Raw genomic sequence first — 20,719 nt, forward strand, 5'->3', positions numbered from 1 at the left:
TGGGCATCCTGCACGGAAGGTGAGAAATCTTCCCCTGAACCACTGGAACATGTTTCACGTTCCCCCTGAAACGGTGGCAACATAGTACTTGTTAGAAGTACAGTGTCTGGGGCCAGACTGCTTGAGTTCAGGTTTTGGATGTCACACTCACACCCCCAGTCACTTGCTATTAAGATATTTGGTCTGTAATTTAAACTCTCTGAACATTAGTTTCTTCAGTTGTAAGGAGTGGGTAACAGGTCTCTTGTGAGGTTTAAATGAGGTAATGCATGTAAAAGGTCTATAAATGCGATTGAGTTATTATTAATGCTATTTGGAGTTAAATTAGGGTTGACTTCTCAATGGTTGTTAGTTATGTGTTGACCCCCATATTATCTGACTGAGGGTGAGTCTTGGTTGAGAGACTGTGTTCAGTGGTGCTCAGTCATAGGTTTCATTAGAGCGAGTGATATTTATCTGCAACTTCTGGCAAGTACTGTGAGCTACGGGTCCCATGCAGATCCCCTTTATCTAGATGGTCTGTTTCCACCCCTTCCCATTGCTGGGAGGGTTGGCTGGTAATAGTGAGCTGCTGCCCCTTTCCTGGAGAATTGCCGTCAGCTGATGGGAACGGCCTAGTCCAAAGGTGTGTAGGAAGTTATGAAGCCCCTGCGGGGTGGCCCACAGTTGATGGCTGGTATGAGGGTACAGATGCTTGGCCTGTTTCCCTCACGCTGAAACAACCATCCATGTGGGATCAGGCTGAGGCTAGACGTCAGCTGAAACCACATCTCTGCTTGGCCACCGCTTCTCTTTTTTGCTTCACTTACTTCCCTACAGGTTTCTCAGAGAACACTCACTCGACTAATCACTTAGACAAGGATCCTGTTTTCAGGCTATGCTTTTAGGGGACTTCACCTAAGGCCTAAGACAGCAAGGTTCTGTGTCTCATTTTCTCTAACAGAAAATGAGGAGTTGGATCTGTTTTCACTGCTGAGTCTATTTTATGAATACAAGTTTTCATTTCCAGAATCGTTTTGTATACTCTGTGCCCTGACATTGAGTTGTACGCATTCTATACCCATTTCTTTACTTGTATCTTTCAAAGAGAGGTAAGTTGAGGAAATATTAAAACTCAAACTCGTTGCCATCGAGTCCAACTCATAGCGACCGTATAGGACAGAGTAGAACCGCCTCATAGAGTTTCCAAGACTGTAATCTTTATGGAAGCAGACTGTGGCATCTTTCTCCTGGGGAGCGGCTGGTGGGTTCAAACTGCCGGCCTTTTGGTTTGCAGCCGAGTGCTTAACCACTGGGCCACCAGCACTCCTTGAGGAGCCATTAAGAACCTTGTAAATTCAAGTTTTTAATCAAATAAGCATTGAAATATTTCTCCACTTTTTTTTTTTTTTTAGGGGGAGCAGAGGACAGAAGTCAGGACATTCTACCTTGCCGGGAGCAAATTATAGTAAATAAAAGCTTTAATTTTGGGTGTAGAATACTTAACACTTTCTTGACAAGGTCCCCTTTTTCAATGTTTCCACCATATCAGACATAGTTCTAGCTCTGATAGGAATCTTTAAGGATTAACCAGGTTTTAACCCCTAAGAAAGTCTTTAAACCCACACACCTGGGCACGGACTATATCATCATCTACACAGTACTTATGCACACCCAAAATAAACCACATTGTGGTATAACTTAAGAAAAGTCAGAGAATATTTATTCATTGAGTATCAGCAATCCTTCAGGACTTTATGATAGAAAGAAAACTTCTATTAATGAGATATTCCTGCTAGCTCCCTACCGATCACTGAGAAATACTTTAGTCAGGAAGGGGAGCCCTATGTGACAGGGAACCCACACTTCCTTTCTGGAATGTTCTGTAACAGTGCTTGTTCAGTTTTTACTTCTAATAGAAAATAATATGAGAAAAAATGAGGAAATAATGTGAACATACTTGTTTACCTGCTGATTTTATTTTCCACAAAACTGGAGATTAGTCAGACAGTAGACTAACGGGGGACTCTCCAGAGGCTTTCAAGTTCTCTGTCTCCCCACTGTGGAAAACGTACCGTTCTAGGGCCTGGATGTGATTCCTTGTTTACTGGCATTTCGAGCCTGGACTGTATACAATTTCCTTGAGATTGGTAAGTGGAGGATTTGATTTGGGGAGGATAGGGATGGGGTAAAAGAGGGGAGGGAACAGGTGGCCACTAAGGCCTCATGCTGTACCAAACCTATAAAACCAAACCTGTTGCCTTTCAGTCTATTCCGATGCATTTACTGTCTAGCTTAACCCTCATGAGAGCTGTGTGCAGCACATATTTTTCTCTTAGCATGACAGGTGTAAAAACAAATCCCAAGTTACACACATGCTGAGATGGAGCAGATATTTGAATTTGCCTCCCCAATCCAGGAACTCAATATGGGAAATAAATTTATTTGTTACAATAGAATACATTTAATTTGATATTGATATTTATTAGATAACATTAAATGATGAAATTTACAAATACAGGTTTATAAATTGAGTGAGAGAAACTAAGTCAATTGACATTTAAGAAAATATTTATGATGTCAAATGACAAGTTCACTCTATCAATTCAGTAAAAACAATGTTTCGACTTTTCTGAGTGGGAAAATGTAATTGACCTAGTATAGGCTTGTAAAATAGAATCAGAGAACAAAAACAAAAAGAATAGTAGCATTTTCTTTTCCTTCTTAAAGGCATAATGCCATGTTATATTGATTGTTAATTTTATAGCATCCTTTGAAGTAGGGCAGGGCAGGGCAGGTCTTATTATTTCTATTTTGTGTATTGGGAAAAGTAACCAACAGAAGAGTTAATTGATCTGTTGAGTTACTCATTTAGTAAATATCAGAATTAATATTAGAACAAGTTTTCTTGAATCTTGGCTCTGTAGTTTATCATTAGGCTACTTGTTCTTATGAAATGTTCTTTGGAAATATATGACAGACCCAGATTATGGGAAAATTAATTAATTACTTATTAACTCTGATATTTTTGGGTGTTCACTATGCACCAGGATTACAGGAACCACGGGAGACACGAGAGGATCTTGTCACAGTGTCTGTCCTTAAGGTTCCTACAATCTGGTTAAAGGACAGAATAAACCACTCGAAAACCAGTTTCAGTCCCTTTATGAGCTATTATTTAACTAAAATCATTGCTAGAATGAGTGATATATGGGAGAATTCAGAGGTGTTAGAGACCACCATGGGCATGACTAAATTACGTGGCCAATGGTAGGAAGTAAATTTCATGCTGGGCTTTGGAATTTAGAGATGGGTGGAAGGAGGGAAGAATAGGGACCAGGTGAACAAAGATGCAAATGTGGACAGGAACACAGCACACCTGGGAGGATATGGTGGAGAACAGTCTAAGGGGAAGGGAAGGTTTATTATGGGGAGAAGTCACAAACAGATTTGGACACAATTATCAGGAACCTCAAAGGCCCAAAGAGAGGTATTGAGGATTTTGGTAAGACAAAGTAATATACATGTTCTGGTGACTCTCATAAGTTGGTTCTGACATAATTTGAAAGCCTCGTTTTTTTGATTTCATTATTATTGCCATAGCCTGCTATAGGGCAGTGTTTTGAATAGTAAATCATAACATTGAATATCTGCAAGAGAACCTCTGACGATGATAACATCCGCAAATTAAGTGTTGCAACATTGTACGTAGTGCATATTACTAACGATAAGATGTACCAAAAAAAAAAAAAAAGTCATGAGTGCAGTTTGTCATAACTCCAATACGTCTTAAGTTGGGGACAGCTGTAATGCAAGTATTGTTACAGCAAGATAAATCAGAAGAGTATATAGTAGGGATTGAAGGAGGGCATAGAACTACATACAGGCAGGTTAAGTGAAATTAAAATAATATATGTGAAATATACATGAGTCTAGCTTCATTTTATCATGAGAAATAATTCAGTTATGAAGTAATGAGCTCTGAATCAAGGGTGATGGTTACAGAAAGGAGGGAATCACTAAGCAGAAAAACAGAGAAACAAGAATCAATATGATTTTTTGACTGGTTGGAAATAGAAAAGAAGAGGGTACTGTTATTTCTCTCATTTTATGAGAATCTTTAATCTTCATAGTTTTGGGGTGTATCCTTTGCATTTAGGTAAGCATATGCATTTAGTCTCTATTATTGGTAACGTCAAAGTAATAGATTCTCCCCATCAGTGATGAGAGATTTATATGGCATGACCTGAAAGGTCTTTGGGACAAGCAACTCATAAGGGAGCCTTTATGGCTTCCTGGTGATTTCAGTGAAGCCAGACTTTCACGTAATAAACACAGGATTATTACTACACTCAAGGATCAAGAGACAGAGAACTGTAAAACTCCAGGCTACTTCAAAGGCACCATTAGAACACATGAACATAAATTAAGTTTTAAGACTTAAAACTCTCAGAAACGTTCTCTGACCTCATGGAACACCTTATGTCCTTCATCCTTTATCGCGCTTGAAACTCTTCTCTAGTCTTTCTTGGCAGGGAATTAGGGCAGAAAAATGAAGAGGAAGGGGCGATGGAATAAGCAAAGTGTTTCTCTGCAAAGACTTGAAAATTATTTGTGATAACATTCATTCAAGCCTTTACTTCTAGGAGCTCCTGCTTTCCAGGTATTATGTTCTATATTCAAGAGATGAAGACAAAGTTAAATCATATATATGCTTTCAAAAAGCTTAGTCAATTGCTAACACAGGTAAATCAAAATTTAAATACACCTGAGAAGTGCTGTAAATACTGTTTACCCACAGGCCTGTGGGATTAAAGCAGAAGAAAGGGAGACACAACAGAGCTGGCAGGGCGGGCTGGAGGAAGAAAGGGATAGGAATGTGGCCCAGGGAGCCTGGAACCACTGCCAAGAGGAAGTGATGCTTGATCTTCCTCCTTGTATTCCCCATTCCCACTCCTTCTTCACCTTTGCCTCGTCCCTGTATTCAGGCTGTCAGGATTGGTGTTTTATTGCCTTTGGGAAGAAATGTGATAGCAGAAAGCAGAGGAATTTGAATCCTGCCCCTAGCTTTGAGCTTTAAAGGGCAGGCCCTTAGTGGCAGGACTGGGGCTTGCATGTCAGATATGGGAGAACATGCCATGAGTAAGAGCAGACTTTTCTGTTCTCAAAGTCTAAGAAAGAATCCTGGGCCTGGGAAGGAAGAAGTTTAGAGCAGCTGCTTTGAGAGTGCAGGTAACAGGGGGACCCTGCATCTTTTGGGGCTGAGCCCTGGGGAGTTGGGGGACCCTCAATAGAGGGTAAATGATTCCACCCAATTATGTCAACCATCTCCAGTTCTATCCTTTCCAGTAGGCAAATACTTAAAAAATTTTTTTTAAATTGTGATATATATATACACTGTAATTTAAAAATTATATATATAGAAACATTTGTCATTTTGTTATTTACATGTACAGTTGAGTGACATTAAGTATATTCATCAGGTTGTGCAACTATTACCACTGTCTCTAAGTTTCCCCATCCAGGTGGTGAATATTTTCAAAAACACAACATGTAAGGGATACAGCAAAGCCCTTACCTCTCCTGAAGGCCTATGGGCTTCATCTTGAAAGGGGAAGGACACGCAGAGGTGGCAGCTTTGATCTCAGGAGTGCATCGGCCTTGAGGGTCCACGACAACATTCAGCACCCTTGGAGCCTGCTCAGGCTGGACCATGCTGTTCACTGTCTTTGCCTCGGACTGTGTGGGCTGTAACGCAATGGGTGATAAGTGGATCTCCTGATTTTTCTCTTTATCTTGTCTCAAGGAAAGCTGAAACTTTTCTTTTAATCTGTAGAGAATCTGCAGAAGGAGAGATAAAGGCCTGTCACATTCCCTCAGAGTGAATGATATATGACCTCCTCCATCCCACCCTAGAAGATAAAACAAAAAAAGGTTTAGTGATAATAAATGTAAGCAAAGCCTTGTATGATGATTTCTCACTTTTGTGGTATTGAGATTTTCTCAAAAGGATACATTTGTATTTCTAGTTATAATGAGAATGTGGCTCACTTATTTTGGACATGTCTTTAGGAAAGACAATTGCTAGAAAAAGATATAATTGTTGGTAAAGTTGAGGACTGGTAAAAACAAGGGAGGTCCTCTGTGAGACGGATGGACACAGTGGCCAAAACAATGGACTCAAACATTGCAATGACCATGAAGATGGCACATGACTGGGCAATGTTTTGTTCTGTTATATGTAAGGTCTCTACGAGTTGGAGCTGACCTGACTGCAATTAACAACAATTATGGTACACGTATATATTAAATATGTATGGGCATGAATCGGTTCCTCAAAAATAAGTTCAAAAGCAAATTTGACTGATTTTATGAAAATGCCAGATGTCAGTTTGATCAGATGGGAATTTTTACTTAAGATGTCTGACAAAGGAGGCTGCTTGTAGCAATGAAATATGAGTATGATATGTATGTAATCAGAGACATGCATTCAATACAGCATAGAAGAAAAAACATCTCACAAAGTATCAATAAAAGAAGAGTTATACTATAAACCATAATTTCTTATGTTAATAAATATCTGCATCAGTCATACATTAACATGAGTATGTGGTAATGACATATTGCTTTGGGCAAATCTGCTGCAAAAGACCTCTTCAAAGTGTTTAAAGCAAAGACATCACTTTGAGTATTAAGGTGTTCCTGACCCAAGCCATGGTATTTTCAATTGCCTCATATGCATGTGAAATCTGGGCAATGAATAAGGAAAACCAAATAAGAACTGATGCCTTTGAATTATGGTGTTACTGAAGAATATTGACTATACTATGGATTGCCAGAAGAACAAACAAATCTGTCTTAGAAGAAGTACAGTCAGACTGCTCCTTGGAAGTAAGGATGGAGAGACTCCCTCTCACCTACTCTGGAGATATTATCAGCAGGGACCAGCCCCTGGATCACAACATCATGCTTGGAAAAGTAGAGGGTCAGCAAAAAAGAGGGAGACCCTCAATGAGATGGATTGACACAGTGGCTGCAACAGTGGCCTCCAACATAGCAACGATTGTGAGGATGGTGTAGGATTGGGCAGTGTTTCATTCTGCTTTACACAGGGTCACTATGAGTCGGAACCAACCTGATGGCACCTAACCACAACAATCCGGTAATACTTGAAAAATTATATTTAGGGTATGTATCCAAAAACAATTTGGACCACCAGGATTCTCTTTCTTACTCCCTTCCTCTCATAATTTTTACGCATTTAGAAAAAGGCAGAAGTGTCACTTTCCTCCATTCTCAACAGCGCTCTTTCTGAAATGACATTCATTTCAGAAATAGTAGGTTTCAACACTTTTAAACATTTAAAAAAATGGGAGTAACTGTGTTGGGCAACTGCATGAGCTATATATATTGAGAGGTGGACAAAATGTGTCTTTCATGTCTTCAGGCTCCCCTTTTTATAGGCCCCTCTCCTTTTTTTTCCTTTTCTTGAGGCTGATTTCTTTAGCCCAGTTCCTGCAGAAACTAGGTGTCCTCATGTTTCAAGAATGCTGTCAGAAAATGACTTGAAAAGCTAATTCACAAGTAGATGTGACTTAACCAGTCGTCTGCAACTGTCTGAAGGTATACAGCTATGGTGGCATTTGCATCTTAAAAGGCCTTAAGCTAATTAAACTTCTCTATTTCATCTCAGGAATCCATTAGCTGAATGAGTGTTATTTTAGAGGGAGGGGGCTTTCCTGGCACTTTGCAATCACATTTACTCTAAATAGTTACAAAGTTAATTCTGTCTTTCCTTCTCTTTCAAAGTTCATATAAATCCTAATAATCTTTATATTTTAAATGTACTGGAAAAACAGTGTAAATATATATATATTTCTTGTTACAGGATGAACAAACAAAAGAGAAAATTAGGGAAGAATCCCCCTGAAATTGTGTAGGACATAATTAATTCTGAGAATTTACTACCGGACAATTTTAGGAAATTTTGCCTGGTATTCTTAAAATGACTTTGGGGAAAAAAGTCTATTTGACAAGATTAGATTATTAAAAAAATCAAGATGAAATAAAAACACAACAATCTAAGATAAACAGGTGTTCTACTGCTATTAAAAAAAAATACAAGGAACTAGAAACTTGGTAACAGAATGTAAATCTTTACAAACAATGAAGAGCAGAACTGATAATGCAGAAAATGTAACCAGTGGTTAAAAACAAACAAACAAACAAAAAACCCAAACCCATTGCCATTGAGTCGATTCCAACTCATAGTGACCCTATAGGACAGAGTAGAATTGCCTCCTAGGATTTCCAAAGAGCCACTGGTGGATTTGAATGCTGACCTTTTGGTTATCAGCTGAGCTCTTAACCACTGGGCCACCAGGGCTTTGCACCTACACAAATTGGTGTCATGTATATTTATATGAAGACACAGGTCTTAGAAAACATACTACCCATGTATTCTTGCTGAAAAAAAAAAAAAACTACTCACAGATGGTCTTTAGTGATCAGAAAAGGGACTCAAAATTAAAAACTAAAGGACCAGAAATGGTGATACAAAAGGGAGTTTGGAGTTATTTAAACACAAAGTGAAAACTCAGTTTAACGATGTCTCAGGTCTAACATCCTGGATTTTAATAACAAGAAAGTTCGGGGAGGGCAGGAAGGTAGAAAATAGGGGCTAATGTATGTATGAGAAATGACTTTCTAATTAGGGATACAGAGGTAATCACGGTTAGAATGGTCACTCCAAGTGGTCCTGGTCTCTTGATACATTAAGGAAGTAGGTCTAGACATGTAATGTGGCTTGCCCAAAGTCAACAGTTAGCTGTGGCAGAGCCAAGCCCTAAATGAAGTTCTGATTTGCCAGCCTATGCACTTTCTACACCCTTAAGGAGCCCTGGAGGCTGCTAACTGAAAGACTGGCAATTTGAACCAGGCCAGCCACTCTACAGTAGAAAGACCTGGTGATCTGCTTCTGTAAAGATTACAGTCAAGAAAACCCTATGGAGGCAGTTCTACTCTGTTAAATGGGGTCACTATGAGTGGAAAATGACGGCACCTATCAACATTACCTTTGGCACCGCTCTGCCCTGTGCCACCATCCTGAAAGACTGACTCTCCAACCACATCTGCAGTAGATGTGGTTCTCACTACTGGGTTTAAAAACCACCGAATCTAAGAGTATGTCTTTTGTGGACTAAAATAGTCTCCTTAAGGGGGAAGACTATGTTCATATGACATATGACTAGAAATACATATGATTAATTGAACTGCCAGGAAATTGAAGAGAATCCCTATTATCTTTTGTTTCAGTGCACTTCCACATAACCTGGAAACTTTTATGCTGGTGATATTCATTAATTCTGTGCAGCTAAATCTTAAATTTTGAACAAAGAGTTCTGAGTATTTCCAAAACAAATGTTACTGTGTAAGGAAATAAAAAGATGTCTAATGCTAAGTGGCAAGTTTCTTACTCTTATTATAATTACTTTCAAACAAATATATTGTTTTTCTTTAACTATAGAAATGGAGCCTTGGTGGCGCAGTGGTTAAAAGCTCCTTGTTAACTAAAATAAATGTTCAGCTGCTAATCAAAAGTTCAGCAGTTTGAATCCACCAGCCGCTCCTTGGAAACCCTATGGGGCATTTCTAACCTGTCCTGTAGGGTCAGTATGAGTCAGAATTGACTCGACAGCAATGGTTTTGGTTTTGTGTATAGAAAATACTGAAGCCGAATGGCCTATGCCATTCATAGGCTACTATGCATAGTGCCTAAGGGTGGGAGAAGTTTTCATAACCCTCACAGGGTACTTTGCCACCAGTCTGCAAAAACAAAATCCACACTAGAACAATACCAATTGGTTGACACATACCACATACCTGCTTAGCTTTTTGTGTTAAGCTAAACACATAACTACTAAAAGCAAGTTATTTTCCTGAATGAAAAAAGAAACAAATATCTCCATACCTTTCCAAAAATATATTTAGTAGAAAATAACATATATATTGTATATGCCAAGCTCTTCAAATATGGCGTGTATGTCAGAACACTTACTTGCCTGTTTATACTGGAGCCTTGGAAAAGCATATTTCAAAAACGAAAATGAGAAAGCCAAGGAAATATTAACCTTCTCAATTGTCAGGCCATTTTTATGATGACATTAGTGTAAAACAAGCTCTAGTGCAAAGTCCTTCCCTGCCATTCATGAGTTTATGTTCTTGATGAGGAACCTTTGTCACATATTTTGCCATCAGTCATCTATTTACTTCATCTCTGGTCAGGGGTCAACTTTTCAATCTACCTCAGCGTAGTGTGTGTGCAAAGTGATTTCTACATCTTTAATTAGGGAAAAGCAGAACTAGGAGAATGTATAATGTTTATAACCCACTCTTTAGAAATACTCAAGAGAGAGATTGGGCTGTCTGAAAAAATATGGAAGAATTTGAAGAGTTTGCTACATGGCAATCGGGCAGCTGCCATGTTGTTGTGTGCTGTCATTTCCAACTCATAGTGGCCCTATAGGACAGAGTAGAACTGACCCCTAGGGTTTCCTAGGCTGTAATCTTTACAGCAGCTGATTGCCAGGCCTTTTCTCCCACAGAGCAGCTGGTGGTTTTGAACTACCAACCTTTCGATTAGTAGCAAAGCACTTCAACCATTGTGCTACCAGGGCTTCTTCAATTACCACAGAGTTAAACTATAAGGCAGTTCTTTTAAACTGGTGGGGATTTTGCCCCTCAGAGGACATCTGGCAATGCTTGGAGACAATTTTTGTTATCACAGTAAGGGTGGAGGTATGCTATTGGAGCTAGTGGGTAGAGAGGCCAGGAATGCTGCCAAACACCCTATATTATACAGGACAGACACCCTAAAACAAAGAAACAAAATGTCAATAGTGCTGCTATATGATCTTAAATATCATTTCATAAAATCTCCTCATTTTACATTTAAGTCCAGAGCAATTGGCTGACTTATACAAGGTTAGATAGAAAGCCTAGAATCCAGGTTTCCCGACTTCCAGGCCAGTGATCACTCAACTCTATTGTTTTTTTGTCCAAATCCTCACATCCTTCTTCCCAACCTCTTTCCCAAAGCCTCTGGGAAGTGTGTCAGAGAGTTCTGGGAAATAGTATATTTCTCTATGTGAGAGCACTTTGTCTCAAAGCCAAAAGCCTGTTCTCAATAATAAGTCAGTATTTTTCCTTCATCTTTAAGAGTGGGATGTGATGAAGTTACTCGATCAATTGAAAAAGGAAAAGAAAAAGGAATATTGAATGAGAAGAGCTACAAAATTCAAACTATAACAACAGAAAAAATATATAATAACAGGAAGAAAAGAACCAGAAAAAACAGAAACGGGGGAAGCTAAAAACAATTCTATAAAGCTCTTTTGCAGTTTATAACTTTCATTTAACAAAAATATCATAAGCAACACTTAAAACATTCTATCTGGATTATGTTCAAATTTTAAAATGATGCCACCAATTAACAGTCCATAGCTTTTTTTTGCAGTATTTTACAGTTTTGGAAGAGTTCATTTATTTTCTAGATTTTTTCATTTTTAAAAAATTTAATAAGCATGAAGCAATCCTTACTATGTTCTAGAAACCAAACATTGCAGATGCAAAAGTAGACAGCACACAGCCCTGTGTTCGAGGTTTGCAGAGGAGACAAACGCATAAAAATTCTACCCAGTATAAGACGCTAAGTGTAAAAACAGAGGTGTGTCCCGGTGCCTGGGTGGAATGTTTCTGATTAATAGAAGCACTCTCATCTGTTACTGGACACCTTTGTGACAAGAAATAGATGTTCATAAGATAGAGCAATTGGACTAAAAGAAGCCACAGTTTGACTCTTCATACATGGACTCACAGTAAAGAGCTCAGACTTTTAATCCAGACAGACTTGGGTTTGAAACTCAATATCCCTGCCCGCCCCCCCCCCCACCACCACCACACACACACATTCCTGCCACTGTGGGTTCTTGGTCAAGTCACTTATCTTCTCTGAATCTTGGTTTTCTCATCGGTAATAACAGGAGACTAAAACACATTGTAAAATATCAGGCATCACAGTAAGTATGCAATAAATGGAAGATAAAAATAATTATTGTTATTATAGTAGTATTATTAAGAAGATTAGGCATTCATAGCAAAACGGTTTCCAGAAAAAAAATTGAAAATTACTTTTAGACATATGCCTACCTTGGAAAATAGTTCTGGAACCCATCATTCCAGCTAGAAATCTAGTCCCATTTCCCTCAACCCCTAGGGACTGTATATAACAAATTGGACATGCACGGCTATTAAAGTTCACATTAACAGGTGTTTATTGTATGATACTCAGGCTATAGCAGGTGGTCTTAAAAATAATAATTTCCCATTCTTATTAACTAGACCATAACTAGAGAACCTCTATGTATCACATATGATGACTCCTCTATGGGGCTAACGTGCCAGAGCTTTTACCAACCCAAACAGCTGTTCTTATGCACTTTCTAAAACTGTGTTACAGTAGAGCAATCTAATTTCTAGACATCTCTTCCTACATGTCATAAATACCTTTGCACTTGTTAATCAACTTCTAAGTTCATTTGAAGATCTCATTTAGATGACAAACGGCATCCTATGCATCATGTATTCAAGTTGAAGAATTAATTCTTCTTAGTAATAGACTTTCTCCGTCTAAAACAGACTGAATGGATTAGAAGTTGCCCACACATTTTTTTCTTAGAAAATTGTTTTTGTCTATTTGCTGCTCCACCCACTCTACATTCACATTTGAGAGGCGCTAAATAAGTCACACGTTTGAAAATGTCATGCCTGTCTAATTTTATGCCTGGCAACATTAAAAACGTTTTTGTATTTTAAGGAAAGTAAACAATATGCCACATTTCAAAAATGTAGTCAAGTCTTAAGAAATTGTTACATCGCACTTGTACTCCTCCATCACAGCAGTTTACCTATATAATTTCATAATAAAAAACACATGCTTTTCATTTCGATGGCATGCAGGAAGGCTGGGCGCAAATAACAGTATTTGCTCTATCATAAATAGAATTAATGCCAGAAGGAAAATTCTGAGTTCTATCTTTTCCTTTGCCAGAGTATCAACAAAATTATGGACAACAGAATTGAATACATGTGTCTGAGGGTTACAAAAGTGATAGCATTGACTGTTACTTAGAGATTCAAGTAAAAAACTTGCTTTAAATCAAGATTATCAAAGCCTTTTGAGCAGTGACAAAGACAAGCTTATTTTAGAGAATCACATTTGACACACCCCTAAATGTGAACTGTTGACTTGTCAGTGGTAAGTTAGCATCAGATAAACTTAGCTTCATTTTAATCCTGTCTGCTAGGTAGTATTTATTTTCCTATCACTATCAATTCCTTTTTATGTGCTGCAGGGTTGCTTGTTACTTTTTTAAAGTGACTCTTTCATATTAAAATTTAAGATAGTGTTTTATATCTATCATTCTACTTCTTTCTTTCATTTATTTGACAACTTTTTGAATACAGAGGCCCTGGTGGCCCAGTGGTTAAAAGCTACAGAGTGCTATGGCTGCCACCAAAAAGGCTGGTGGTTCAAATCCACCAGCTGCTCCTTGGAAATCCTATGGGGCAATTCCGCTCTGTCCTATAGGATTGCTATGAGTTGGGTTTTTTTTTTTTTCTTTTTTTGGTTTATTTAAACACAAAGAAAAAATGTTGCTTCTCTGTCACTATTACACTCACCCCCAACCATCTTTCTCCTCCCAAGAATTGGGAGCACTGCCTCCTAGGTGATCAAGTCAAATAACTTTGGAGTCATCTTTAATTTTTAATTTTCTTCTCCTTCAGAATTAGTACAAAGCAAGTCTTTTCAGATTTACCTTCCAATAAACCCCCATTCGTTTCTCTCCACGTCACTGCCACTCACTCACTGTCCCCCCTTCTCTGAGCCATCATCATCTTTCTCATCTATTATAGTAGCCTCTGCAACAGTCTTCTTGCTCCCACAGGCCATCCCAGCCTCTGTCACAACTATTTTTCACGCAAAAGAGAAAGTGATGGTTTAAATGCACAAATCAGATTATAAAAAGGCCCTCCCTGCTCAAAACACTCGATTTCTATTTTTCTTCTTGAACCCAGATCTCCACCAGTTGCCCTTGAGTGGACTCCAACTCATGGCAACCCTATGTGTATCAGAGTAGAACTGTGCTCCATAGGGCTTTTCAATGGTTGATTTTTCGTGTGTAGATTGCTAGGCCTTCCTTCTGAGACACCTCTGGGTGGATTTGAACCTCCAATCTTTTGGTTAGCACCTGAGAACGTTAACTGTTGCAACACCCAAGGAATAAAGCTATGGTTACTCCCGCCACAGACCTGTTCCCCACACTGTACCCTTTGCCTAGGAGGTCCTTTCCTCACATTTTCATCTCTATTCATTGCTGTCATTCAGATCGCAGCTGAAACGCCTCAAATGTCTACTCCACTCACTCACTATTATGCTGTTGTCTTTATAGCACTTATGATATTTGATTTTTTAAAAATAAGCTTGATTTTTCTCTGTGTCCACCTCTAAAGTATACGCTTCAGGAGAACCGGGGCCTTATCTGTCTTGTTTTCTCCTTGACCCACAGCTCACAGGCCTTTAACAACATGCCCACAGTGGATGTTTCGAAGGAGCTTGTTGATTGCATGAATGGATGCATCTATCTTGCAACCCAAAAGAGAGCAATCACCTATACCTTTGAAGCATTCCTGACTCTAATTGTTCTAGTAACATTAGAACATACCTATCTAGGTTTCTGACTTTCACATTGGCGTTTTGCAAATATTGGGAAAGGAAGAATTGTCCTTTGGTCTCAACAGGCTGAGAATGTGGCTATTACAGGTCCTCTGGTCACATCAGACCAGCATGTCATATAGGGATTTATCTAATCTTGTTGGATACACATGGAGTCCTGGGAGGCACAAATGGTTAAGTGCACAGCTACTAACAAAAAGGTTGGTGATTCGAACCCACCCAAAGACATCTTGGAAGAAGAAAGGCCTAGAGATCTGCTTCAGAAAGGTCACAGCCATGAAAACCCTGTGGAGCACATTCTACTATGACACACGCGGGGTTGCTATGAGTCAGAGTCTATTCCACAGCAACTGGTTTCTTTTTGGTTTTGGTTGGATACACAGGTGTTCCCTGGGTTAGAAATTCAGAGTCTCAAACATGGTAGGAAAGCCTACCCTGCCTCTTTCTGTCCTCTAGTGTCTTGGAAGAAGTACAGTCAGAATGCTTCTTGGAGGTGAGGATGGCGAGGCTTCCTCTCACGTATTTTGGACATGTTATCAGCAGGGAACAGTCCCTGGAGAAGGACGTCATGCTTTGTAAAGTTGAGGGTCAGCGAAAAAGATGAAGACCCTCAAAGAGATGGATTGACACAGTGGCGCAACAATGGGCTCCAACATAGCAAGGATTGTGAGGATGGTGCAGGGCCGGGCTGTGTTTCATTCTGTGTGTGTGCATGGGGTCGCTATGAGTCGGAATTGACTTGACTGCATCTAACAACCACAACTCAGAGGCTGCTCATGAATCTGCTTTCCCGCTTTCCTCCTTTTATCCTTGCCTTTGCTATTCTGAATCTTGATCCATTTACCCCCTTTAAAAGCTTCATTACTGTGCATTACTCTTTACCCCATCCCACCCTTCCCCTCCACCCAGCCTTTTTTGATGTGAGACTGAAAAACACATTCACTGTGACTGACAAGAGGGATTTCCTGTATAAAGGAAAAGAAGAATCACATATTTTGAAGTGAAATTAAGCGTAACAAGGAACCACACCCCCTAAAACACTAAAAAATGCCCAGAGGTCTCTGCTACAATCTCCACAAAACTTTCAGCCTCCTCAGCAGCCTCTCATTAAAAAAAAAAAAAAATTTTTAAGTCCCACCATTTGAGATATAAAAATCCACTTTCTTATTCAATTTTATTCTTTTGTTTATTGTCTCATAATTTAAAAAATCTTCTCTCTTAATGCCTGGACCATAAAGATGCCTCTAAATTCACAGCTATTATCATTATGATGGAAGCTTTAGGGTGTTTTTGCTACTAGGTGTATTTTGGTCTCTAGGAAACATGTTCATGTCCACCTTATTCGTGGCCTTAATTGTTTTGTATCCTTCAAGTTTAAACCCACTCAGCCTCTGACTTTCCAGACTGGAATCCTCATGGTTCTAACATTAGCCCCTTCCCAATAAGGGGGAGCACAAATGAACAAAACCTAATAAGACACTTAGCACTAGTGGTGATCGCAGATAAAATAAGTAGCATGATGTCTTTTGGGTACATTTAAAAACTCAGAAGGAACATTTTTAATAATTTGCCACATAAAAAAGAACATAGCTTCCAGGAAAAAATACATTAAAACCCATTTGTAAACTTCAGAGATTATGTTACATCACAAAATTTGCAAAAGACTAGAAAATGTTATCATTCTACTTGCAAGGTAACTGTTAACTCATTCAATGCCAAATAGCACTGCTTCAGTGAGTTTAAGCTTATTTTTGGTTCTGTTTTTTAATTAGAAATATGTGGTTAAAGACCACAAATTTGTAACTTACAGAGCTATTGCAGTAAATACATTTTTATTATGCAGTAAATACATTTTTATTATTCAGTCACTTAAAGAATCATTTGGCACTGGATTGTTCAGCCTTTTCATGCCTGGTGTTCTGTAGAATGCCTTCAAGGCCCTTCAGAAATAAGGAAATTAACCACTCCTTTTTTTTTTAGGGCACAAGCATACGCTTGAAATATATTTCCTTTTTTTTTTTTCCTCCTGAGTTTCATAAAGATGATATAAAAGAACAAATAAAGTAAGAGACTTGAATGACTTTGAAGGCTTCAGTGACCTCAGTAAATCACTTTCTAAAGCTTCACACTTAGAGTTGATCAAGTTACTAGAAGCCTTAAGGCACTTACAGCCTTATCATGCAGTTCTGCAAACATAATTCTATAGGCTTTCCTTTAGCACTCACTCCGCTGTCCGATATGAAATATTCCCAACATAACAGAATGTGTAGTCCTGCTTCTCCCATCAGTCTTTTCAACATTTATTTAAATGCCAATGTATCCAATAATATTAAGCAGTGGGCTCAGAAAAGGATAAAATATATAAAGAAGCCAACTTACCATCAAACATGTTACTATAATAACAAAGATGCTGAGAAAAATGACAACAGCATAAAATCCTTCTTTGCTCCAGATTTTGTCCGCTTCACGCTGTCCTTGTAAAACATTTTTCTTTAAAAGCAAAACAGAAAGAAAGTCCGACGTTAAACGAGAGCTTGAGTGGACTGGCGTTCTTTTCAGACACTAGACATATTTTTAGCTTTATTCCATTCAGTGTAGTGGAACACACCTACATTCTCCGGTGCCAGAACTGCCTCTCAAAGTGATCTAAGACACTCGTATATCAAGCGATTATTTTATCTATCAGGAGTAAGCATGCCCAATCTGGCATACTCAGGTCCCAGACTTCATGCATATCCTTCTCAGTCTCTCTTGCAAACTACCTGGCTCATAGGTAAGGGAATTATGTTCTTGTCTGTGTTGAGGAAATTGTTTCTGAAGCTTTCCTCACTGTGTTACGTCCCCTCCCACAATGCTGACACCCTGGTTCACTTGCTGTAACACTGCTCTCTACTTTTAAACAAAAGTGAAACAGGTGCACACAGATCTCATGATGCATTAATAAACAGCAATCTGACGGGATCATTTCCTTCTTTTGTTTACCCTTTTCTCACTTTTTTTCTCAAATAGAGTCTACTTTGTAAAAATCTGACTAAAGCACTATCTTCGTTTTATAAATTGCCAGGCTGTTACATTTTATTTAGAGCAACAGAGAACATCAAAAAGTCCAGGGTTAGTTGGTAATAAAAGGTAAAATGAATAAGCTGATTTATTTTGTTATTTACTTACTACTTTGGGGGTGGAGGGGTGGAGAAGAACCATGAATAAAATATGAATGAGTCTCTTGATTTTATTTCACCTATTCTTTCCAAAAGTTACATTCACTGAAATCAAGTTTTAGAAAGAATTTTTTTTTTTTTTATAATTCAATAAAATTTGTAGACTTAAAGAAACTTTAACATGAAACCAAGTGGCTTACCATTAGGAAAAATACATAAAGGCTAAATCAAACCCAATGCTTCCACTCATCTAAAATGCCATTTTATTGAAGGCCGCCTTTATTTCTCCCCTAGTGAGGGTGCTACTGTCCTGAAATATTTTCTCCACTAATGAGAAAGCTTTGAGCAAAATCTGTCTCGTAGGGGTCTGAGCTTTGAAGTCACTTCTACTTATTTTTCAAGCTTTTTAAAAAAGTAAAAAAATTCAACATTTGTAAGTTAGACAAAAAACAAAATATTTTCCTTGCGAAGTGTTTTGAAAAAAATTTTATTTTGGTACTCAAGTGAGTTCTGGTTTGAAGATGAGCAAGATAGAACAAATGAAGTCTTTGAGTTCAATTGGGATTACAAAAACTATTTGAAGGGCAATTTACATGCTTGAGGTAGTGGAGTTTCCATTTTCTTCACCTGTAAAACCTTAACATGCTCACTATAATATCTTGCCTATTTTAAGACAAGGACAAATTCGCAGACGCAAGAAATGACTGAAAAATAAAAAGGTTGCCTTTGAGTAGATTCCAGCTCACAGCAATCCTATATGACAGAGTAGAACTGCCTGATAGGGTTTCCAAGGAGCGGCTGGTGGATTTGAACTGCTGACTTTTTGGTTAGCAGCGGAGCTCTTAACCACTGTACCACCAGGGTCCCAAGAAATGACTTAGGTGTACATTATTTTGGAGGGGCCCTGGTGGTACAGTGGTTAAAGTGCTCAGCTGCAGATGGAGACTCAGAAAATGCTTGCTTGATGAAATTTGCAAGCTCTTACTTTGATTTTTTTTTTTACTTTGATTAGGAGGAGCCTGGTGGCACAACAGTTAAGTGCTCAGCTGCTAACTAAACAGTTGGTGATTTGAACTCACACAGCTGTTCAGTGGGAAAAAGACCTGGTGATTACAGCCAAGAAAACCCTCTAGGGCAGTTCTACTCTGTTATGTGGGGTCACTACGAGTCGGAATCAACAGGCACCCAACAACAGCAACACTTCGATTAGGAACAAAGTATCCTGCTAGAAATGACATCTTGGGCTCACGTGCTAACTTTTTTTTTACTTTCTGACATCAGCCAGATCATTTATTATTTCCTTGTCTTTATAAAGGTAGCTGGAAACTAATAGAAAATAAAGCTTTTGTAGAAATCCGGTATAAATTTAGAAATTAATTTTTTTGCAGGTACTAAATAGCATCCATTGCTTGCTATAAAAGCAAACTAGTTAAGCCTTCAAGTAGGCAGCGTAAACTTATCATGTCTAAGTATGAGCATCTGAGCTTTAGCTCACATAAACTTTGAATAAAAAGGGGTGGTTAGGTTGGGTGGAAAAAGATTTTGTGTTCCTCACTTGGTTTGTTTCATCCCCCTGGCCCCCTCTTTTTTTTTTTTGGCTATAGTTTGATACCTCTTGAGATATATTAACATGTTCCTAGTTTTGTTTTCCTTTTTAGCTGAAGCAGTGATGATTGCAGAATTAACCATCCCCCACATCCCCTAGTTAGAAAAACACTTGTTCTGAACTCTTAGAACTTAGTCACTGCGCTTTCTTGGTAAATAGATTTCCTTCTGACTCATGCTACTCCTGCTGAGCATTACTATATTTGTACAGAGATCTAAAACACTTGATAAGGGCAGAGTAATAAATGCAAAGTTTATAGTTAAGATCCCACAAAATAAAAAGATTGTAACTCACAGGAATCTCCAATCTAACCTTTGCATAGGGTTAACCCGATGGCTTATAGATTTTGTCAGGGCCTAAGGGTTCAAAATTCAGATGCCCTGTGTCTGGGTCAAACCAATGCCACTGTATCATCTTTACATCTTTTTCCATAGCTATATCTTTTTTTTTTATATCACTTTGCCCTTTTAATGTAGCTGCAGTGAAAGAAGCTGATGGGTTTTGCTTTGTTTTCTTGCTTAAAATTTGGGCAGTTTCCTGTGTTGATAACAATGGCTTCTCTATATCCTGTTAAAGTTGATACACTATAGTTTTCTTGTCTTTTTTTTTTTTTAATCAATTCTGATCCCAGATGCTGGGATTTAGAAGAGAAGATGATACAGAGACCAAAGCACTTAGCAGAAGCACGAAGTGAAAATGTTATACATTATCTGACGAAACTGATTGACTAGACAGATAAATGAGATATATCCTACAACACTATGGTTTTGTTGGATAAATGCCAAACTTGCACTGTGTTATGCACCAGGTGGACAATTTGGTTTGGATGATCTGACATACGTTGACATTGATTGTATTCCTCCTTCAACAGTGTATGGCTACATCTGTAATTCTTTAGACTAGACTGCTCGCTACCATTCCTAGTTTGAAAGCACAATCACTAAATTCATGGATTAAGGTTTAGATTTATTCGTCATGGTTATTTCTTCTGGTAAAAGTTCCATGAACATATCCGTCAGCACATTGGCTTGTTATTTAAAGAAGGTAACTTCCTCCTTTGAAATATAAGGCCTGTGAAACAGGAGTAACTTGCAATTGAACAAACAAAACAAAATGAACAAACAAACAAAAAAACCAATAGCTCGTTTTTTCTATATGAATGCAGAACTCATTGTTTATATA

At 38.4% G+C, this 20,719-nt stretch overlaps 1 protein-coding gene across 2 annotated transcripts in view; it reads right to left on the reverse strand.

Moving 5' to 3' along the window:
* Nucleotides 1-20,719, reverse strand: part of PTPRR (protein tyrosine phosphatase receptor type R) — a 360,816-nt gene that overhangs the window by 139,199 nt on the left and 200,898 nt on the right. Inside the window, exons 1-3 of one of the 2 annotated variants that reach the window (XM_049883891.1) lie at nucleotides 17,382-17,586; nucleotides 17,153-17,263; nucleotides 5,558-5,820 (exon numbers count right to left, since the gene is read on the reverse strand). In XM_049883891.1, coding sequence (XP_049739848.1) covers nucleotides 5,558-5,820; nucleotides 17,153-17,155 — 266 coding nt within the window. In that variant the 5' untranslated portion in view covers nucleotides 17,156-17,263; nucleotides 17,382-17,586. Of the gene's footprint in view, nucleotides 1-5,557; nucleotides 5,821-17,152; nucleotides 17,264-17,381; nucleotides 17,587-20,719 lie in introns of those variants that run through there. The other variant, XM_049883889.1, reaches the window with a different exon arrangement.

Source organism: Elephas maximus, chromosome 4, assembly GCF_024166365.1.
Source record: "Elephas maximus indicus isolate mEleMax1 chromosome 4, mEleMax1 primary haplotype, whole genome shotgun sequence".
Classification (NCBI taxonomy): Eukaryota; Metazoa; Chordata; class Mammalia; order Proboscidea; family Elephantidae; genus Elephas; species Elephas maximus.